General features: G+C 41.6%; 1 protein-coding gene across 3 annotated transcripts in view; it reads right to left on the minus strand.

Moving 5' to 3' along the window:
* PKHD1 (PKHD1 ciliary IPT domain containing fibrocystin/polyductin) overlaps window positions 1-24032 on the minus strand; it is a 454852-nt gene that overhangs the window by 283221 nt on the left and 147599 nt on the right. For all 3 annotated transcript variants that reach the window (XM_060403704.1, XM_060403705.1, XM_027959080.3), the window contains exon 37: window positions 19680-19892. In XM_060403704.1, the coding sequence (XP_060259687.1) occupies window positions 19680-19892 (213 nt within the window). The remainder of the gene's footprint in view (window positions 1-19679; window positions 19893-24032) is intronic.

The raw sequence follows: 24032 nt of genomic DNA on the forward strand, positions 1-24032 counted from the left end.
GTACCTGATGCCCCTCTGCTTGGGATTCTTTCATCAATTCACTGTCTCATTCTTCAGAATGATGTTCAAGCTGGTCCTTCAGAGAAGTCTCTGAGACCTCCAAAAAGCATCTATCATATCACTGTCTCCCTTTCCTCTCTAGCCCTTAGCACATGTGGCTTGACCTCTATTATTGCTCTTTTCCATCTCCCCTATTAAACATGGCAGCAGAAGTTATCCTATATCTGCACAGTGTCATAGTAACACACATCATGTCTATCACAGTGTCTTGAGTATAATAACTGTCCAAGAAGTAAGGACTGAAGGAGGAAAAAATCATGACCGAAACACGGAGAAGCAAGCACCCCAAAGTTTCGGCAATCAGATGGTCAGGAGGCACCCCAAGTGACAAAGCTAGTGGCCTTTGGTTCCATCATGGAACACAGCACATTTCCACACCTGGGGGTTGGCCCACTTGGGCAGCAATGAAAGCTGCACCCTTGGCACCCTGTGCTCAGCATTTCCATGGCAGGTACCCAATGCAATGGCAGCAGGGAAGCCCCAAGACCTTTCTGAAGGGAGGACAATGATCAAGAAAACCAAAATAAAAGGGAAATGGACTAGTTGATGATATTTGTCATGAGAACACCTGTAACAAGCAGGCAGGGACAAAGGGCTGGAGGCTCTGTGAGAGTCAAGGCAGGCAGAAATATTCTTTTTGATCACTACTCAAATATCTACAGGCTGCAAGGGTTCAGGGAGCCTGGAGAAACTTGAGTGATGCAACCTACAGTCAGCACTACATATTTCATACCAAGTTTTTCTGTAATTGTTACGGTACATATACCTCTCTCCCCACCTTGAATGCAAGGCCACTCCATCATGTCTCTTTTACACAATGTTTAATACAATTGTGACAAGGTCACAATTTCTAGCACAGTCTGATTAGCACTCAACTCATAGAGATTTAAACTATTTTGATTATTGCCATCCAGACAACCACCTACAAACTTCCATCAGAAGTGCACCTCAATAAATATATAACATGTATGTAAAAAGCTGAAAAATAACATGAACATTATTGAGAACTTAGAATAATTCCAACCTGTGCTAATCAGTGTTACTCTAAAGTAAGAACTGTTGCTTTTCTGGGTTTTGTTTTGTTTGTCCTTTCAACAGTCTGTACTGATTAGGAAGTTAAAATAATACTTCGAGGACAAAATCACACAGCAGGAGTTGTCAGCACCAAGTTCTGAAACTGGCTCCTCTGAATCCAGAACCAAAGAACTGGACACATAATGGAATTCTAGCCGCTAGAAATAATTGTATATTAATGTACCCAATTAGCTTTGATATGCAAAATAGTATATCCTTTATCTTATAAATATTATTTAAAAGTTGTACAAGGCAGACTGACTGACTTCTCTGATGAAGGCAGCATCATACACATTTCAAATGTGAGTCATTTCACCTTTCAGAACTCTTTGTGGTAGATTTTTTTACTATTTTAATTTTTATTGGAGTATTGTTGATTTATAAGTTTCTGTTGTACAGCAAAATGAATTAGTAATACATGGCTTCCCAGGTGGCACTAGTGGTAAAGAACCCACCTGCCAATGCAGAAAACACAGGGGATGCAGTTTTGATCCCTGGATCAAGAAGATCCCCTGGGGAAGGGCATGGCAGCCCACTCCAGTATTCTTGCCTGGAGAATCCCATGGACAGAGGAGCCTGGCAGGTTACAGTCCATAGGGTCACAAAGAGTCAGACACGACTGAAGCAATTTTGCACACGTGCACGCATACCCATATGCACTATTTTTTAGATTCTTTTCCCATATAGGCCATTACAGAATTTTGAGAAGAGTTCTTTCTTCAAAAACCCAGGTCAGGTGGCCCTCTTCCATTCTTAACAATCAAAAAATATATAAAAATACAGTTTAAAAAGCTCAATAATTTTATGCATATGCTTACAGAAAAAAAGATTGTTTCTCTTGACTCATAAGTTAATACAATGTTTAACCTATTTGGGCTTTCAACTTTGACGTGTTAACCAACAAGTTATTCATTTATGCCCACTAATGACTTTTACTCAAAATTGTATTTCCTACAACTTATTGTTCAAGTGCTTCAACACATTCATCCATAATTACACCAGCCCAGAGAAGCGTCCTGCCAAATGGGCATGGAAAGAAAGATCATCATTGTGGGTTAACACACTTTAAAATCACTAATTATCTTCCGTTTGTTTTGTAAGACTTCAATCTTTCAATTTATTCCAAGCGAATAACTGCCAAGACCTTTCCAGATCAGTCAGGGAGTGGGTGAGGAGGGAAACAGAGAGAGAGAAAAAGAAAGGAAGGGAAAAGAGGAGGGAGGGAGGAAAGAATCATTTCATGAAAATCATGTTGACAACATAATCGAAACATAAAGAAACTCACAAAAGGACTAGAAATGTTTTTCTCAAATATATGCAAATTATTTTCCCTATTTCTGTATGCAGCTTCACCATTATCCACAGCAAAACAATGAATGCTATTTTTTCTTTGGTGTAGATGAACATCTGTGAAGCACTGGGAAGAAAGACATAAAGGGAACAAAGCCACTGTCTTCCAGGGTCCATAAACAGTACAGGAAACAGACAAAACATCATAAATGTACTCTGTTAAGTGCTAAGACAGAAGGACACTCAGGGTCCACCAGTGAAGAGATAGGGAGCACCTCACTCACACAGAGGAGGGGGGTGTTTCCAGGAATGCTTCCCAGAAGACGCGATAACAGAGCTGGGTCTTGAAGGATAAGCCAGAGTTGAGCAGAGAACAAAATGGGCAGAGCCCTCCAGGCAAAGAAGGCAGTGTGTGCAGCGGCGAGGGCTAACAGGACACATTCAAATAACCGCCGTAGAAGAGGCAAGGCCGGAACGCAGGCGCAGGGCAGGGAAGGGACCTGAGGAGGGGATGTGCCTGGAAAGGTGAGCAGGACCCACCCGAGAGGGGTCATTACAGCACTTTTTAAAATTGGAGGAAAGTCAATTTACAATATTGTGTTAGTTTCAGGTGTGCAGCACAGGGACTCAGTTATGCACATATACACATCTGTATTCAGATTATTTTCTTTTGAAGTTTATGACAAAATAGTGAGTGGAGTTCCCTGTGCTATACAGTAGGTCCTTGTTGATTACCTAGTTTACATATAGTAATGTGTATATGTTAATCTCAACCAACTTTGAACAAATGCATTCCAAACTGCAAACAACCAACTTAGAAGAGAATTCTTTGAAATCAAACTATCTGTGAATTAGAGGAGATCCCTTTTGTTTAGAAGACTGTGATATTAGCATTAAAACAAGACAATCTGGCAAACTAAAGAGATGGCATGAGGCATTTTTCACCGTACATTTCTCGCTGCCCTTGAGAAACATTTGCTGTGATTTCTCCCTTGGATGAAGGCAAACCCTGGCAGGGGAATCCTGCGCAAGCTTGACTGTGTGTGTGCACTGCAAGCCTTCTGCAGCCTTGTTGTAACCTCCAGTGGTACTGGCTAAGCCATCCTGTATAGATGCAGACCAACAGGCTCCAACCACAGCTGATCAGCAAACATTTCTGCACTGCAGTGAACGAGACCTGGGACTACATCTGCCCCCAGTGCTAAGAATTCTGCCATTCATTTGGCAGAAAGGTTTAGATCAAGGCTAACCAAGGTTATCTGGATGGTGCAACGAGCCCTACTCTGATTGAAGGCCTTTTCTAGAGGTATGAAAGAAAGGCTAGCTTTTGTTTTTAACCAATATGAGCTTTACTATTGGTGCTACGATTTAAAAGTGACTGAGAAGAATCAAAGGATAAAGTTCAAAATACTAAGGAAATCATATAATGTAAGATAAGTGGAAATATCTAGAGCACTGATCCCAGCTCCTGTGAGGATTTGAGGTCAGTTCAACAAGCGGGCCTCCTAACCCAATCCAGTGTTCTTGCCTGGAGAATCCCAGGGACGGGGGAACCTGGTGGGCTGCCGTCTATGGGGTCGCACAGAGTCGGACACGACTGAAGTGATTTAGCAGCAGCAGCAACAGGCCCTACAGAATAGTGTGGAAAGTTCTTTAGTTAAAGGGGCATGATCCATTGGTCAGAGCTAAAGGCTTCTGCACTTATCTTTAACACCCACTTCTATTCATGGTCAAATATATTATATATATAAAACCCCAGATATATTTCTACACAATTGTTTTGATAATCATTGCTATGGATTATGTTATGGAATGGAGTAACAGTGAAGAAACAGCTAATTTTTAATGACATTGTTTCTTTTAGAAAAGCAATAAATGTATAATGTTTAACATAAAAATACAGAGAAGCAAAAGATGACAATAAAGGCATTCATCACCAATTATTACAACAGATTAATATATATCTTTTCTATCCTTTCCCTATATTTGTATGTTGACATTTCATATTATGTGTAAAAAAAATTCTGTAATTCTATACATATCATTTTGCTAAATTTTCTCACTTAATAGAGTAGGTGCATCTTTCATCTGTATTATATACTGTGTAATATCATGATAAAATCATAGTATGTCACTTTTTAAATGTCTATTTTAAATACTAACCCATTATTTTTTCATATTCAGTTTTTTCTCAATATTTCCCTTTTATAAACAGTGCAGATGTGACCATTCTTGAGCATAATTTTTAGGCATACTCATGATCATTTCACTACTTTAAATTCCTAAAAGGGACATTGCCGTATCAAGGCAAATGCCTAGTTTTAAGCTGTTTGATTTTATTACCAAATTGTCTCACAGGAAGACCGCACATACTCTACACACACTAGCAGTACATATGAATGCCCATCCCTCAGACATTCTACTACTTCTTTTTAATATTGACCAAATTGATTGTTAAGGAAAAAAAATCATTTTTACTTTTTTTTGCATTTTTGTGATTACTAATGAGGTGAAGGTAGGAGAAAACTCAAAAAAATAAAGCATAATCTCTCTCCCCTGTGAACACAGCACTGTGAACACACCCATGCAAGCCCCACATGAATTCATGTTGGTCATTTGCATTAACTGCACCGATATGTCTATTCACACCTAACACCAGAACTTAAATTTGTTGTTAAAAGCTCTTTATTTATAAAAGACAGTTATTTGTATCTGTATCAAATAAGAAATTATGATAAAGGAATGTATTAGTTTCCTAATGATTTAACAAATTAGCCACAAAATTAACGTCTTAAAAAAACAAAGCAGACGTATTGTTTCATGATTCTAGATGTTAGAATTCTGAAGCGGGATTCACTGAGTTAAAAATGCAAGCAGAGCTGGTTCCTTCTGGAGGCTCTGAGAGGAAAATCTGTTTCCTTGTCTTTTTTGGCTTCCAGTGGCCACCTCTATCCCTTGGCTTGTGGCCCCTCCTTCATCTTCAAACACTCACTCTTGTCTCTGCTTCCACCACTGCATCTCCTCCTCCTCTGCCTCCTCCTGTATCCCTTTGATAAGGACCAGTGTGATTAACTTGGGCCCACTTGAATTATCCAAGATAATCTCCCCATTTTAAAATCTTTTACTTAATCACACTTGCAAAGTTTCTGTTGCCAAACCTTCATGACTTCCAGGAATTGGGGTATGAACATATTTGGAGGCCTTTTTTCAGAATAGCGTAATTGCATTGTTGAATCGATAGTGTTGAGAAAATGGACTAGCCATTTGGAAAGAAATTAGATAATGAACTTATCCACTATATCAAAATAAATTCTAGATGAACTAAAGAAGGGATTGGCAAACATTTTCTATTCAGAGCCAAACAACAGATTTTGGTCTGCAGGCCAAATTGTCTCTGTTGCAACTGCTCCGCTCTGCCATGGAACCAAGAAGTAGCCATAAACACACCTAAACACATGGGCATGGCTGAGCTTCAATAAAATTTTGTTTGCAAAAATAGATAATGGGCCAGATTTAGCCCATAGGCCATTGTCTTCTGACTTTGGATTAAAGGCGCTAATGTGAAAAAAATAAAAATGTACCAGGAAACAAACAGATAAACGTTTATATAGTCTTTGGATAGGTGAGAATTTTCTAACCAGGAAATCAAAGGCAGAAACCACAAAAGAAGGTATCTGTAATTTTGCCATTATAGAAATCAGAAAATTCCATAAAAATAATAAAGGCAAATAACAAACTGGGGAAGAACCAGGCTCTTTGTCCCCCTATCAAACATACTACAAAGGGAGTCAAAAGTAACAAAGCCCCACATAGATAACCAGAGAAAATTAAAACTGAAGAAGAACATTCCAGAAACCTGGAAGGAGTTTCTTGTGTTTGTCTTTCTGCCACAGGTAAACACCAGCTATATGTATGTAAAATAGCAGAAAGCCCAGGTGCATCATAAGCCCTTGAAGAGGATGGAGTGAATATTAGTTACCTCCTCTTCCAGGCCCCAGTTTCATCATCTCTGAGATGAAAGTAACAATCCCAGTGGTTCCTACTTCACAGAGTTGTTGTGAGGGTTAAATGAGAGGGAAGAATGGAAAGTAGCTTTGAAAATTTTTAATATAAAGTGCCAGAATCTCAGTAAAAATCCAATTTTTAACAAATACTGAATATAATGCCCAATTTAATGATACTCTTTCTTCAGGACCAGGCTGAAAGCAGTAATATTAATAATACTGCTTTGATGATACATGCGGAAGAATTCTCTTTGAAGGAAAAATCACATGCTCCTGCCTATGGAGCATTCCATTTACTTAACAAAGCTGGATTTCTTTTGCTACTCAAAAACATAAAAAATGTAAAATCTAGAATACATTAACCATTTAATAAGCTAAAGGAAAGTTGTGCTTCAGTCACATCCAACTCTTTGGGACCCCACAGACTGTAGCCCAGACCCACAGACCAGGCCACTCTGTCCATGGAATATTTCCAGCAAGAACACTGGAGTGGGTTTGCCATTTCCTCCTCCAGGGGATCTTCCCAACCAAGGGATTGAACCCATGTCTCCTGTGTCTCCTGCACTGCAGGTGGATTCTTTAGCACTGAGCCAACAGGGAATCCTGAAAGAAGGTTGCTGCTGCTGCTAGTCACTTCAGTCATGTTTGACTCTGTGAAACACTATGGACTGCAGCCTGCCAGACTCCTCTGTCCACGGGATTCTCCAGGCAAGAGTACTGGAGTGGTTGTCATGCCCTCCTCCAGAGGATCTTCCCAACTCAGGGATAGAACTTGGGTCTCCTGCATTACAGGCAGATTCTTTACTGCTGAGCCACCAGGGAAGCCCCTGAAAAAAGGTTCAGATCAGTTCAGTCACACAGCCATGTCCGACTCTTTGCAACCCATGAACTGCAGCACACCAGGTTTCCCTGTCCAGCACCCAACTCCTGGATCTTGCTCAAACTCATGTCCATCAAGTTGGTGAAGCCATCCAAACATCTCAACCTCTATCATCCCCTTCTCCTCCCACCTTCAATCTTTCCCAGCATCAGGGTCTTTTCCAATGAGTCAGTTCTTTGCATCAGGTGGCCAAAATTTTGGAGTTTCAACTTCAGCATCAGTCCTTCCAATGAATATTCAGGACTGATTTCCTTTAGGATGGTCTGGTTTGATCTCCTTGCAGTCCAAGGGACTCTCAAGAGTCTTCTCCAACATCACAGTTCAAAAGCATCAATTCTTCGGCACTCAGCTTTTTTTACAGTCCAACTCGCACATCCATACACAGCTACTGGAAAAACCATAACTTTGACTAGACAGACCTTTGTTGGCAAAGTAACATCTCTGCTTTTTAATATGCTCCCTAGATTTGTCATAGCTTTTCTTCCAAGAAGCAAGTTTCTGTTAATTTCATGGCTGCATTCACCACCTGCAGTGATTTTGGAGCCCAAGAAAATGAAGTCTGTCACTGTTTCCATTATTTTCCAGTCTATTTGCCATGAAGTGATGGGACCAGACAACAGAGACAGGGACGACAGAGGATGTGATGGTTCAATGGCATCACCGACTCAATGGACATGAGTTTGAGTAGACTCCAGGAGTTGGTGATGGATAGGGAGGCCTGGTGTGCTGCAGTCCATGGGGTTGCAAAGAGCTGGGCATGACTGAGCGACTGAACTGAACTGACTGATGGGACCGGATGCCATGATCTTAGTTTTCTGAATGTTGAGTTTTAAGCCAACTTTTTCACTCTCCTGTTTCACTTTCATCAAGAGGCTCTTTAGTTCTGCTTCACATTTTGCCATAAGAGTGGTGTCATCTGCCTGCCTGGGTTATTGATATTTCTCCTGACAATCTTGTGCTTGTGCTTCATTCAGCCCAGCATTTCACATGATGTACTCTGCATATAAGTTAAAACTTACTCCTTTCCCAATCTGGAACCGGTCTGTTGTTCCATGTCTGTTTCTAACTGTTACTTCTTGACCTGCATACAGATTCCTCAGGAGACAGGTAAGGTGGTCTGGTATTACTATCTCGTTCAGAATTTCCCACTTTGTTGTGATCCACACAGTCAAAGGCTTTGGTGTAGTCAATAAAGCAGAAGTAGAAGCTTTTCTGGGACTCTCTTTCTTTTTTGGTGATCTAACGGATGTTGGCAATTTGATCTCTGGTTCCTCTGCCTTTTCTAAACCCAGCTTGAACATCTGGAAATTCTGTTGAAGCTTCACTTGGAGAATTTTGAGCATCACTTTGCTAGCATGTGAGATGAGTTGCAGTTGTGCAGTAGTTTGAACATTCTCTGGGATTGCCTTTATTAGGAATTGAAATGAAAACTGACCTTTTCCAGTCCTGTGGCCACTGCTGAGTTTTCCAAATTGCTGGCATATTGAGTGCAGCACTTTCACAGCATCATCTTTTAGGATATGAAAAAGCTTAGCTGGAATTCTATCACCTCCACTAGCTTTGTTTATAGTGATGAAGGCCCACATGACTTCAGACTCCAGTATATCTGGCTCTAGGTGAGTAATCACATCACCATGGTTATCGAGTCATTAAGATCTTTTTTAGTCTTAAGAAATAATTAAGAAAGAAGGTTACTAAGACAGAAAAGCAGTCAGGGAGGAGAGTGAGAGAGGGGTGGAAAACACAGCAGGAAATACAGGCAGGAACCTACATCAGAGAGGGTGCTATAAACAGGTTAGAAATTTTGGACTTTATCTTAGGGACAATGGAAAGCCGCTGAAGAGTTTTGAGCAGTGGCATAATGTGAACAGATCTGCATTTTTAAAAGATCACTCTGGTTCCAGGGTAAACAATGAATTGGAGAGGGGTGAAAATAGCAACTAAAAGATAAACTAGAAAGCTTAAACAGCAGTCTAGGCCCAAGTTGATGGCATCATAAACTAAGGTAGTAGTCATGGAAGTGGCGAGAAGCAAATGGACTTGTGAGTCTTTCAAGAATTAAAGTCAGAACCTGGTGATGGACATAATATGGAGAGGCTGGATAAGAGGGGTATCAAGAATGTTTCCAGCTGACGGATTACTGGAAAGCAACAAACACCATCCCATCCTTCTCAGAATAACAAAGCAGCTTCAACAAATCAAAACAGTAAGCACATGATAATAATAATAATAACAATATTTAATATTTACTGAGTAGATATGCAGGTATCACTCAATGCCTCTCCTGTGCTAAGTGCTATACGTGTTTTGTTTCATTTAATCACCTAATAGCATCATGAGAAATGTTTTAGAATCATCTTCAACTTGTGTATGGAAACTGAAACACTAAAGAGTCGCCCTTTTTAAAGGTCAGTCGTCCACCCTCTTCACAACTTAGTCAAGAATTAGTCACACCATTGCTCACAAGAGGTTCCCTTGCTTGGTCCAAATCCTAATACTGGGTATTGATGCCTTAGGTGGCTATTACCCAGTATGTACATATTTATACAAAAGAGTGGCCAGTCTAGATCAAGATCCATGCAGTCCTGGATCTCCTAAGTAAAAACTATCTTAGACTCAACCTCATTCTTTCAATAACACTGTCCAGATAAAATGAAACAGTTATCAGAAATTTTTTAATTGCAAATTTTTTATCACTAGTAAATTTGGTTTTACTTAGTGAATTAACTGACTGGAACTTTTTCCCAGCCAAACTAAACCAGTTTGAAATATCCAGTTAACATTTATTAGTTTTAATTTCAAATTAGCAAAAGTAGTAAAAATAACAGATTGTCAAATATATTTTTTTTTTCAGATTGTCAAATATTTTAAAAGTAGACTTTTAAAAAGATAAAAGCTATTGCTTTTATCCGCCCATTCTGCTATTCTGGTTAGATAACACACCTCTAATCTTAAGAAACCATCCTCTCTTGATCACAGATTGTGTAGTCTTGGGGGGTCCGGAAAGTTGGTCCCACCTCCTATTCCATCCCAACCAAAAGACCACCACTTCTCTGGCCATAGCAGTAGCTTCAGTGATGGGCTTATGGCTCAAACACAGTCAAAGCTAATCCTGAAGCTTCTGTTTAAGCTTTTCATTTCAGTTATTCACACAACATATACTTGTTGAAAGCCTACTATGAGTCCAGGCACTATTGGAGGGAATGAGGATATTGTCAATGAGAACAAAACAAAACAAAACATGAAAATCATTGCCCTCAGGATGTATACTTTCAACTAGGGAAAACACTAGAATAAGTACAATATATGACAAATAAACTGTATATGATATCCTGCTGCTAAGTCGCTTCAGTCGTGTCTGACTCTGTGGGACCCCATAGATGGAAGCCCACCAGGCTCCACCGTCCCTGGGATCCTCCAGGCAAGAACACTGGAGTGGGTTGCCATTTCCTTCTCCAATGCATGAAAGTGAAAAGTGAAAGTGAGGTCACTCAGCAGTGTCGGACTTTTCGCGACCCCATGGACTGCAGCCCACCAGGCTCCTCCATCCATGGGATTTTCCAGGCAAGAGTACTAGAGTGAGGTGCCATTGCCTTCTCCTATATGATATCCTAGAGAGTGTTAAAAGCTAAAGGGAAAACTCAGAGGGAGGGATGTGAAATTTTGATGAGGGGAACGTTGTAATTTACTCAGGGGTATAATAGTCATTGGAAAACAGCCATTTTTTCATCTAGAGCCACAGGAACCTATTTCTGCCTTCAGGAGGCAGATTGGAAAATGAAGGCAACTCAAGAGAAAGCAAAACCTAGAGCTGCAGAGAAACAAAGGCCTAATGACTTCTTTGAAGCACCTGGACTCAGCTGTGCCTCAAGTTTTTTCAGTTATATGAGGCAATAAATGCCCTGATTTGGGGGGTTCAAATTGGGTTTTCTGTCACTTACAAGCAAAAAAGACCTGACAAATGCCAACACTTTCAGGTATATATAGAAACTTAAAGTAGCTTATAATGTGTTTCTAAGTGGGGTTCCTGCTGTACTTGGATTATCGAATAGCTAGAACTCATTTCTAATTAGCAGGATACATTCAAAGTAAACACCTAAAATCCTAAGACCTTAAAAACAGCATGTTCACTTTAACGTTTTTAAAGTTCCTTAAAGTGTGCTTTATACTCTTACTGGAAGGAACTCTTTCTTATCCATTGTTCCAAGGTCACTCTTGCCCAGATCAAGCAATTACAAATTCTAAGTTATCTCAGCTAAGAATGAATTGAGATTTTACCAGATATGCGCATATAGAATAGTTGTATTTTGACTTTTTTAAAGGCTTACAAGGCAACAGAGAATTTCTGTCTTACTTTTGTTGATGGTGTTGGTCATATTTTGAGAGACATATAGTTAAGGACCAATTCACATGTGCTCTGAATGGAGAAGCAGTCATCAGTCACTGGCCATCCTGCATGCTGAGGGTTCTAAGTCCAGGACCACGCTGACCAACATTAACTTGACTGAGTAGTTACCCATCTACCGCAACATACAAGCTGATTAGAACCCCGTGTTGGATTGAAGCGTGTATAAATTTAAGATTACAGAAAGCAGGGTTTTTATGTTTCTCATCCTTCTTCCTCCATTCTTCCTCTCACTTTGAGCTTACTTTCTCCACCCACACCAAATTAAACAAAACACACACACGCATAACAGCTTCTCTCCCTTTTAACCCAACATCCCTTTGGAGTCCCCTTTCACATATGTAGCAAACTGCAAGCAGAGACTTCTGCTCCCTCAACCCAACCAAGAGGACCCAAGCTAGGGACAAAAGATGATAAGCATCCATATTTGTACATGAGCCATGAACAGACAGGGAATTTCCTTGAGGCTTATTAAAAGAGGCTAATCTAATTCTACTATTGGAGCCATCACTGGATAGACCCCGCCTCAAGCTACATGAGACATCATCGGTCGACAAAGGTCCATCTAGTCAAAGCTATGGTTTTTCCAGCAGTCATGTACAAATGTGAGAGTTGGACCTTAAAGAAGGCTGAGCACGAAAGAATTGATGCTTTTGAACTGTGGTGCTGTGGAAGACTCTGGAGAGTTCCCTTGGACAGCAAGGAGATTAAACCAGTCAATCCTAAAGGAAATCGGCCCTGAATATTCATCGGAAGGATTGATGCTGAAGCTGCAGCTCCAATTCTTTGGCCACCTAATGTGAAGAGCCAATTCACTTGAAAATCGTGATGCTGGGAAAGACTGAGGGCAGGAGGAGAAAGGGGCAACAGAGGATGAAATTGTTGAATGGCATCATCGACTGAATGGACATGAGTTTGAGCAAACTCCAGGAGATGGTGAAGAACAGGGAAGCCTGGCGTGCTTCAGTCTATGGGGTCCCAAAGAGTCAGAAACGATTGAGCAACTGAACAACAACGTGATCAGACAGGGTGCAGATTTCCCTTGGGGCTTATTAAAGGAGGCTAATTTAATTCTGCCATTGGAGCCATTCCTGGATGGACCTCACCTCAAGCTACATGATCAACAAAGAGAGGAAATTCTAAGAAATTCTCAGTCATGGGGGTGAGTCATCAGCCCCGTGAGCAGCCTTTTCCTCGCCTTCCCACAGAGGGAGGTCTGAGGCTATTTCTCTCCACTTCATCAAAGAAAAGGGGCTTCAAAGATATCAGTCTTTGAGATGCCTGTGAGAAAAGGAGACGGCTTCTTTTTTCCCAGATTGGATGTCTACATATACTGCAGCGTATGTGTGGGCTCTCTGTGCTTATCTGAACAGGGGAGAGGAGACTTGGAGCAAAGTGTTGTGAGTGGGACATCTGTGGTATGGAAAGATTTGTAAGTTTCCTCTGGATCAAGTAGATTCTGGGAAAGGTAGCTTCATTTGCGCCAGATTTCTGGTGGAAGCTAAGGGCACTGCAAACTCAGGTGGAGCTTCCACACTGGGAAACAGTGGAAAGGTTTTCTGTAGGACCCCAGTGATCAGAGAGAGAGAGAATCAACAATCAACCAGTATTATCCAGAAAGGATACAACTGCACAGTTCAGTTAAAAGCCAGTTAGCCTCCTTGCTTCATCTTCCTCAGCACCTGCCTCACCTCTTCTACCTGCCCCAGCACCAAGAGAATACAAAAGACAGATGGATCATACGGTAATTCTATTTTTTGTTTTCTGAGGCACTTTCGTACTCTTTTCCATAGTTGTTGCACCAACTTACATTCCCACCAACAGTGTAGGAGGGAAGCTATTACATACAGAATGGACAGACAACAAGCTCTTACTGTATAGAACTGCCTGCATGCATGCTGCTGCTTCAGTCGTGTCCGACTATTTGTGACCCCATGGACTGTAGCCCACCAGGCTCCTCTGTCCATGGGATTTTCCCAGCAAGAATACAGGAGTGGACTGCCATTTCCCTCTCCAGGGGGTCTTCCCAACCCAGGGATCAAACCCACTTCTCCCACGTCTCCTGCATTGCAGATGAATTCTTTACCGCTGAGCCGCAGGGGAAGCTTGCATAGCACACAGAAGTATATTCAATACCCTATGATAAACCATATTAGAAAAGAATATTAAAAAGAGTATATATATATGTATATAATTGAATCACTGTACAGCAGAAATTAACACAACATAGTAAATCAACAGTATTTCAATTAAAAAAAGAAAAAAGATGAGCTACCTGAGTCATTTTTATCACTATTTTCACAATAGAACTTTTTATTCCAAGTGAAATACTATTTTAACATAAATTTAAGCTAGAAGTAAAAACAATGAGGCAGTTGCTTGAGCAGTTTAAACTTTTATAGCTTGATCCCCAAACAATTCATCGTTTGCAGAACCTCTGCAGTTCCCTCAAGAAATGTTCAGATTTTGTGGAGACTAGTAGGAAAACCACTGCCCAGGACACATGTGTCAACTCCATGCACACAACTTCATGCTTCCAGACAGCCTGATACACTTTAGCAACACAGTAAGCATGCCCATAGACAGCACTCATAAAAAGCATGGCGTTTACACACAGATGTTTGGTATTTTGAGACGGGAAGTAAACTGTATTTAAACCCTTTTTCCTATTTATTCCTATCACAGTCTCCTGTTCATAACGTTACACTGTTTTCTTCAACCATATTCCCATAGTCCTACTTTCCCCACAAACTTCCATTTATATTTAATGCCTGATCTTGTAATTTCTTGAAAAGGACAAAGACAGAAGTCCATTCAAGGCCAGAAGACGGCTTTTTCTGCTGAGAAACTGTCAGCCAAATTTCTCAGGGAGGAACTGGAAATGAAGTGAGAGACATTGATAAATTTCCCTTTTGAACAATCAATAAAAGCCCCACCATCCTGTTCAGCCTCCCACTGTGGAAGCAAGGGCCGTAATTACATTGTCAAAAATTCAAGTTGCCCAGGCTGACAGCGACCCCCTTGAAAAGTGACATGTGATTGGCACTTGGTCTGGGGTGGTGAACCTGGATTGGCAGACAGAGGGAGGGAGCAAAAGGTGAGAGTGAAATTTCCTCATTGACAATAGCCCCCCAAAACCCCAGACTGACACTCTTTAAAAATCTGCAAGCCTTTAGCCATATTAACATAGCAAAGCATACAGCCAACACAATTTACTGTCATCTGATCAACAGAGATTCAGAACCCAGAATCCTAAACCCAGAGAAAGAGAAAGACACACTGGGCTGTGTGTGCGTGTGTGTGTATGTATGTGTGTGTGTATGTATGTGTGTGTGTGTAAGGGGTAGGGGCGGGGCAACTGAGTATAGAAGTGTAAGAGAATTTTTCTACATTAAAAGCAAAACATGGAAAACATGCTTTCAGCTCCATCTTTCTTGGTGACAGCTGAACAACAAAGTCTGTATGCTTAGCAACTTTAATCTATGATAAAAATCGACTAGAGCAGAAGGGTTACAAGGGGCAGCCATGAAGAATGAGATGGAACAGAGAAGGTGGGAAAGCCTGCCACTGAGACGCAGACCCATTGGTGTGATCCTCCAGGAGTGAAATCTGTATCCATCAGTCAGGCCTCTTCCTATTGGATGTTGGGAATAAAACCCCTGAAAAAGCCTCATTGGCAGGGCAGTGCTCTGCTTTTGCTTAGACTGGAACCCATGCAAATGGTTTCCAAGAAGCCTTCATTATAATCATGCCCAGCAATGGTGTTTATCCACCGCTAGGAAGCAGCTGCACCACAAGAGATTAAAATCAAACTGTGTTCACTGAGTTTTGGAAACAGACCAAAGGTGCCTGGAAGTGCTTTTCCTTCATGACCTCCAAAGTGAAAACTTCTCTTGTTGTGATGAAAGGTAGACAAGAAAATGAATAAAGAGGGACTTCTGTGTTGGTCCAGTGGTTGAGTCTGCCTTGCAATTCAGGGGACGAGGGTTTGATCTCTGGTCAGGCAACTAAGATTCCACATGCCACGGAGCAACTAAGCCCAGGCACTGCAAGTACTGAGCCGCAGCTAAAGAGTCCACACGCTACAACAACCTCACAGGATGCAACGAAGGCCCTGTGTGCCACAACAGAGGCCAGATGCAGCCAGATAAATAAGTAATACTTTCACAAAAGGAAAATAGAATGAATAAGGGGGAAAATCTCCAAGCAGAGCTGGTTCCATGCCAAGTAGAAGTCCCCTCTTATCCTTGAAAGAAACTATGAGATCATTGGGGTTTCCTAGGTAGTGCAGTGGTAAAGAATTTGCCTGCCAGTGCAGAGACACAAGAGATGCAGTTCTATCCCTGGGTCAGGAAGATCCCTTGGAGTGGTTAATGGCAACCCACTTTAGTATTTTGCCTGAGTGAAATCCTATTGATAGAGGAGACTGGTAGGCCATAGTCCTTGGGGTCCCAAAGACTCAGACACAACTGAGAGACTTAGCACGCATGCACATGCAAACACACACACACACACACACACACACATGAGATGACTGGCACAGGGGACTTGCTGCTTTTTGGGGAAAATATCATCAGAACAGCCATAACTAACAGTGCTCGAGTGTTACCATGTGCTAGACACTTTGGAGCAGTTCACAAGCAGTAAGTCTACCAGGCAGGAACTGTGTTTTCCTGGTTTTATAGAGATTGATTTGCCCAAGGTCATACTTGATAAGCGGCAGAACTGGACTGATTTCTGATTCCCAAACTTAGATGAACCACTAAAAACAGCCTTTCTCCATGTGCAGTCCGTGCGCTCCCTAAATCCAATCACCCGATGGTCCCACTGAAAGGCACATTCCTGGGCCCGTGCCAAGCCCACAGACTCAGATTCTGGAAGAGAGGTCCAGAAACCTTGATTTTCAGAATCTTCCCGAGAAGCGTCTTCCACGCACGAAGGTTGGTGGCTCCCCTCCCTACAGCATCCTGGAAAGCTGAGTGAAGTCGGGTCTTTAGGGACCTGCTGGGGGCAAGGCAGTGAATCAAGTTGCTCACTTTTCTGCATACTTGACAGCAAAAGATAATTAGTTTTCTACTAAAGCCCCAGTGTCACCAGGTCCACCTCTGGCCCTGGGAAAAGGCCAGTGAAATTACGTAATGATTTTAACCATGATATGGCACCAGGCTGCCAGAGGGGAAGCCTGTTTGAGACCTCAGGTGGTGAGGGAGAGAGCAGGGAGAGGACTGACAGGCCACAGGCTGTGACTGGGGATCCCTCCCACCCAGTGGCTCAGCTCTTTTCTACACACTGTTTCTTTCAAATGAATGAGATGCAGCAGCAGCAACTCAATCAGGAAAACAGCTTGATTTTGCCTGTGTTCATGTTCAAGCTTTGCTTCATGAGAGATCATATTCATGCCTGTATAAGTAGGACTGTGGGGAAAGGGGTAAGACCTCCGTTGATGACACCCTAACCCTGGGAATACAGGAAAGAAGAGGAGGAGGAAAAGGAGGGAGGGGAAGAGGGTTGGGAAAGGAGAAGGAGGAAAACGAGAGAAGATGGAAATGAGGGAAGCCGGGGAGAGGAGGTGTCTGCACTTTCAGCATCCAGTAACATCACCAGGATAAGGTAGCAACACTTGAAATTTCAGGATTCTTAAAACACATTAGAGGCATCTACTTTGCTTTAATTGCCCCGTATATTAATTATAAACAGTGGTCCTAGGGATTTTCTTAACTTGACATCTATTAAAACACAGAGGTTAGAAGCACAGAGTACATTTACAGTATAAGCACACAAAGGTATATTTTTTAAGTCTTTCTCTGACCCTTCATAATAGAACATGAGAAAGAAGGCATTGGAATGAAAGAATTCGAGTAAAATAATTGGGAGAGTTTCATCCTTCTTCAGGTGAACTTCCACTTCCGGCAAGAGTTATGCCATCTGCATCTCACAGGACAATGGCTCTCAAACCAACAGATACTTCTGAAGCTTTAGGATCCTTCAGGATCTGGCTGGTTGAGATACTGATCTGTGCCTTCTTCTCAAGGGTAAACAGCAGCACATTGGGTTGGTGGTCTAAGTGGCTGTTAGACTAGAACAACCATTGGAGATCATCACTGCTGTGTAAATAGACAGAAGCCCCTCGTGGATCTGGGCTATAAGATCAATATAAGTGCTTGCTGATGAAAATGAGAAGAAAAAGGTACTGCTTAGAAGTAGAATACAAGAATCAATATTGTAGGTGTTTTGAATTTCTGTCTAGATATTTGTGGGCTTTTCAGCCTTACAAAATTCACTCCCAGTGTGTATCTCTCTAGCTGGTCCCTGGTCAGCATTTAATAAATGCTTGATGATAAGATCCCACTTCTACTCACAGTAAGTTGAAAAAAGGCAGAAGAGGGCTTTTAGTAGACAATGATTGAGGGCCACAATTTTTAATGGACAAACCGTTGATATCGCAAAAAGACTGACTCCTCAGCATAGCCACATGCCATGTCTAGAACAATTACCCTATGAGAGGTAGCAGAGTCCTGTTTTGTTATGTCAGCACAGATATTCCAATGTATAAGATACCACATTTTCTCTCCAGAAACCCAAATCAGGCCACTATCTGGTGCCTGTATTTTTTATCTGCCTTTGGCTCATGTCATGTAATAAAATGTTTATCAGTACACACTGAAAGACACTCCATGCACATCATGTTATACTTACATTTTCTAGTTGATGCTAAGGGTTATCCTGGCACACAGAGTAATTTCCTGAATCTCAAGGAAAATAAAAATGTCTATTTTGCAAAGTGCAATGAGGTCAGCAACAGGCAAACAAAATTGTAGCAGAAACACACTGTAACCTAATATCTGTTTTCTCCCCAGGAATCTATAAACACCAACTCACCTGTAACAGGATTCCAGGGAGAACTCCAACTGAACCTCATTCCCAGGAGGGGAAAACAGCAACAACAACAACAAGCTTGCCTGTTTGGTCTGGGATGCCACCAGTGTACACAGCCTCCCGTGTAGGCTAAGTAACAGTAAGTAACCCTACTGGTCAGTTTTCACTAGGTTAAGCCACAGTTACAAATACAAATCTCAGTCATTCATGACAACAAAAGTTTATTCCTCACTCAAACACACAGGAGTGGTAGGCCACATGCAGCTGTGCCCAAGCTTAAGGGACTGCCCCTATCCCTACAGGAGATGGTGTATTCTCAAGCAGAAAGAAAACAGAAAAATGTTCAAAGTATTACACGGGTTCTTAAACCTTCAGTTTGACCATGAACTACATCATTTCTGCTCACATCCCATTGACCAAAGCAAATCCAAGGTGAAATCCACTCTCCCTGGGACAAGGAAATATGGTCTACCCACAGGGAGGAACTGAAAGTTACCTGACAGAGAGAAGAGGTGTATAATCCTCTTGCAGAAAGGCAAGTGAGTAACTGAGAACCATAGTACATTCTGCAGTGAGTAGCGTCACAATTAATATTCCTTATTTACTGGTATAGATGGACTTATTTGCAAAGCAGAAATAGAGGCACAGATGTAGAGAACAAAGGTGAATATCAAGGGGATGGCTGGAGTGGGAGATTGGGACTGACATTCACTCCTGATACTATGTATAAAGTAGATAACTAATGAGAACCAGCTGTATAGCGCAGGGAACTCTACTCCGTGCCCTGTAGTGACCTAAATAGGAAGGAAATCGAAAAAAGAGGGCATATATGCAGACATATAGCTGATTTACTTTCTATACAGCAGACACTAACACAACATTGCCAAGCAAATACTACAGTAAAAAAATAATAATATTAAAGAGTCCTTATTTAAGGAAACAGTGCCCGTGCTTTAATTCACTTTGTGGCTTCAGCAACTAACAGCCAAAGAGATGTAAGTAGTTTTACCATTTTCCCCATCATCTGTACCTTGGCTAGACAAAGCTCCGCCTCAGTTCCTCTGTTCCTCTGGCCAGTTGCCTCACTCACCATGAAGGGAAAGAGTTCCATTCCTCACAGCCAGGAACTTGACGCCATATGGGAAGAAGCGGGCAGAGTAGGAGCTTCCATAGAGTTTGATCCGAGCTTTGCCTTGGAAGGGCTTGTCCTCAGATCCAATCCGGAGTTCTCCACCATCAGAAACAAGGATGGAGTGTGTCCTGAGTTCGAGGGGTCCCAGGTCCAGGAAGATCAACTTCCCTCCTAAGAGCCAAGAGAAGACACTCAGTCTCTGGGAAGATGAGGCTCACCTTCTTTTGACAGTTATAATGTCTGATGAAACTGTCTTCACTTATATGATCCTGCTGAAATTTAGATTTATCTCACCTTCTTTCCTAGAAGCACAGTTGAGTCATCTGACATTAAGGAGAAGAAGCACAGTATTACTAAGTCAGCTTAGGTTAACTATCACAATTCACAGCAGCTTTATTTACAGTGTTTTTAGTCACAATAACCTAAATGCCTAGAAATTTAGGAGTAGCTAAATAAGAAATGAGAAGATCACCATTTCACCACGTAATAGCAGCTTAGAAAATTAAGTTTAAAAAATAGGGAAACAGTAAACAGGAAATAGGAATAGAAGAAAATTATGCCACAATTATAAGACATGGTAAAAGGAAGCGTAATTAGGCAGCATTATGAAATGTTTTGCACTTTAGCTGGCCAACATCCATTATCCTTTTCTTTGGATATGCTCGGTCTCTCAGTCATGTCTGACTCTTTCCAGCCCCATGGACTGTAGTCCACCAGACAACTCTGCCCATGGAATTTTCCAGGCAAGAATACTGGGGTAGAGTGTCATTTCTTACTCTATTTCTTTGGATAATAGACCCTAATTTCCACAAGGAATTATTTTGCTCCATTGAACAGAGCTGAGTGGAACTGTCAATCATGGTGCCTTATCCTACCATCAACTCTGTCATGATTTCCTTGCTTCCCAAGGAAATCTGGAGCCAAAGGAAAGGGGAGACTGGAAATATTTGATTCTTAGTAATTCCAGGGGTTGTCTCTTAACAAGCCTGAGAAGAGTCCCTGTTTCTGAGACCCTCACCTGCCAAGTCCCTCCAAAAGGCCACCTCTTCCCAACACCTCAGCCTCTGTTGTCTTGATGTCCCTTTTTCAAAAATGGCAAATTGATCACACTCTAAGGTGACCAACCCAAGAAGCAACTCTCCTTTGGTGACCTACAGGTTCGGTGCTTAAAAAGCACCACAATCCTTACCAGTCTTCCAAAGGGCCTGCTGGCAATACTGATTTTAAAGTCTGACTTTAATTTTCCTTTCCATTGTCATTACAATGACAAGAAAAATCATTAGAAATGCAGTAATGAGTCCCATGTCATGGAATTGATGCTTTCGAACTGTGGTGCTGGCAAAGACTCTTGGGAGTCCCTGGGCAAGCAAGGAGATCAAACCAGTCAATCGTAAAGGAAATCAACTCTGAATATTCACTGGAAGGACTGATGCTGAAGCTGAAGCTCCAATTCTTTGGCCACCTGATGCAAAGATCGGACTCATTGGAAAAGACCTTGAGGCTGGGAAAGATTGAAGGCAGGAGGAGAAGAGGATGACAGGATGAGATGGTTGGATGGCATCACTGACTCAATGGACATGAGTTTGAGCAAACTCCAATAGATAGTGAAGGACAGGGAAGTCTGGCATACTGAAGTCCATAGGGTCGCAAAGAGTCAGACACAACTGAATGACTGAACAATAAGCGAATCCTTCTGTGAACAAGAGGGAAGAAATGCGACCTATGATGCAGGCTACCTTCTTGCATTCACTAGAACATTTTCACTCACAGGCATGTGGCATTAATGTCCCAGATCTTCAACTAATGGAACATGAGTTGAACAATGGGTCCAACAATGGGTCGCACCATTATCAACAGTCAGGAAATCTGAACTGAGATGAACCATGATGGAGACAGAGTATTGAATCAGATACCTGTCCCCACTCTGGTATTGGCCTCTGAATGACCCTCAGTAAGTCTCACAAAATTTCTGGGCCTTGGACTTCTCAGTTTCCAAATCTGTCCCACTCAGTGCCAAGGGATAGTCTGTTTGCTTCTCAGTGGCATGTGGAACAGAGTTATGCATCCACTGAGGCTCTTCTGTCTCTAGAACACTTGGCATCTACATCCACAGAGAACACAGTCAAGTGTGCATTTGACACTGATGGAGACATGGACCTCTTGTTCTCCAGACACCACCTACACTGCAGGGAACTTTGTCTCTTGAGAAAGAGATTACCTGCACAGTGAGGAATTCTAATGAGGTGATGGGGAAAACAAGGGAACTGACATGTATTAAGCACACGTTCTATGCCAATATCTTTAGCGATGTTGTCTGAAACAACCTTTCCAAACAAGCCTAGGAGGTCAACATCACGCTCTGTATTTCAGGGCAGATAGTGGGCTGCGGGCAGCAGAGCGAGAGCTAGAACCCAGGACCACCTAACAGAGACACTCACGTTCTATCTACTTTGCAAACCCTACCAGGTAGCTTGTTCATTAATTAGGAAATATTTTCTATTAATTATTTCATTAATTTCATTATTTATCATAGTTACTTTTAAGAAAAAAGACATGTTACTTATTTAGGTAAGTTTGCCTATGGCTTGTTTATAGGAGGCTTATTTTAATTTTATTAATGTAGATATACCTCACTTCATTCTGAGAAGGATTTGAGGCAGATTACAAGGATTAGTGGGTAAATTTATAAATCGGGGATGTGCCCCTTGTACTATCAAGTAAAATATTAAATTAGTAGAAATTTGAAAAAGTCATTTACTGATGAGACCTAATAATAACACTAATAGAGGGAGAAAAGCTCAGCCCCCCAAAAATCATTTGCATTGGCAAGAGTACTATAAGTAGGAGTAATTAGTTAATGTGATTCCCTGCAGAAAAGCCTTCCTTCTTTACTTTATCAGTGGCAAGTATGTATAAGGAAATCTAGGTAAATACGGAAGAAAGTTTGTTATGAAATTTGGGACTTCCCAAGCAGTGTTAGTGGTAAAGAATCTGTCTGCCAACACAGGAGACACAAGAGACTGGGTTTGATCCCTGGGTCAGGTAGATCCCCTGGAGTAGGAAATGACACTCCATGCCAGTATTCTTGCCTGGAAAATTCCATGGGCAGAGGAGCGTGGCAGACTAAGAGTCAGACATGACTGAACACACATTTGTTGTGGAATTCAGCTAATTTTGGTTGAAATAATTGTATGTGATAACCAAGGTAAAAGCTTCTTGGTGTAAAAGAACAGGAGGTTTATATTCAATCTACCTGTGTGCCAAGGCCCCAAGCGTTTCATTGCACACTTTATTAGCTTAAGACCAATATATACCGAGCTGCTTTAAAGAAGAGTTACTTGAATATGGGAGGGAAGTGGGAGGACTTTATTTCTCCACTTTATAGAGCTTGACCCCTTTCTGAAAGCTGAAATAAAGAGCAGGGCTGAAATCAGCCTTTGGCTCTGACCCTGACTCTGCTTGTTATGATTGTTCATGAAAGCTGAGTACGTCCCACGAGTGACCTCGGGTAATTTTATAAAAATCAATCAACCATCATTATTGTTACTTCCCCTCCAAAATAAATAAATGAACACAACTTTTTACATGTAATCATTTGTTTCCATTAAACGTCTCTTTTATTTCTTTTAAAGGGAAGTAAAAGAGACTTTTAGCAGCTAGGGAATGTTTGCAAAGTACATCAAAACCTACTTTGGGCTAACCCCACAATTAGCCATTCTCTGTAATAACCACAAAATGATTTGGTGTGCATGAGTGTGTTTTAAAGAAAAACAAATACACAGTTGTAGCTATTTTCCCCATTACAGAAAACACTTAGAGTATAAATATTATACCATACAAGAATATACTCATCAAGGGACTTCCTTGGCAGTCCAGTGGTTAAGACTTGAGATTTCACTGGATGGAGATGCCTGTTCAATCCCTGGTTGGGGGACTAGAGGGCTTCCCTGGTGGCTCAAATGGTAAAGAATCTGCCTGCAGTGCAGAAGACTTGGGTTCAATCCCTTGGTCAGGAAGATCCCCTGGAGAAGGGAATGGCTACCCACTCCAGTATTCTTGCCTGGAGAATGCCATGGACAGAGGAGCCTGGTGGGCTACAGTCAATGGTGTCACAAAGAGTCAGACACGACTGAGTGACTAACACGTAGGGAACTAGGATCCCACATGGCACCAGAAAAGAACTGGCTTCTATCCCAATTCTTTTCCTGTAGTCTCTGTGGAATCCTCCCCAGTAGGGCTTTGCTTGGCCATTCCACCAAACCTGATCCTATCGAGGTCACAAGTGGCAATCACACAGCTGAATCCAAGGCT

The sequence above is a fragment of the Ovis aries genome, chromosome 20, assembly GCF_016772045.2.
Source record: "Ovis aries strain OAR_USU_Benz2616 breed Rambouillet chromosome 20, ARS-UI_Ramb_v3.0, whole genome shotgun sequence".
NCBI lineage: Eukaryota > Metazoa > Chordata > Mammalia > Artiodactyla > Bovidae > Ovis > Ovis aries.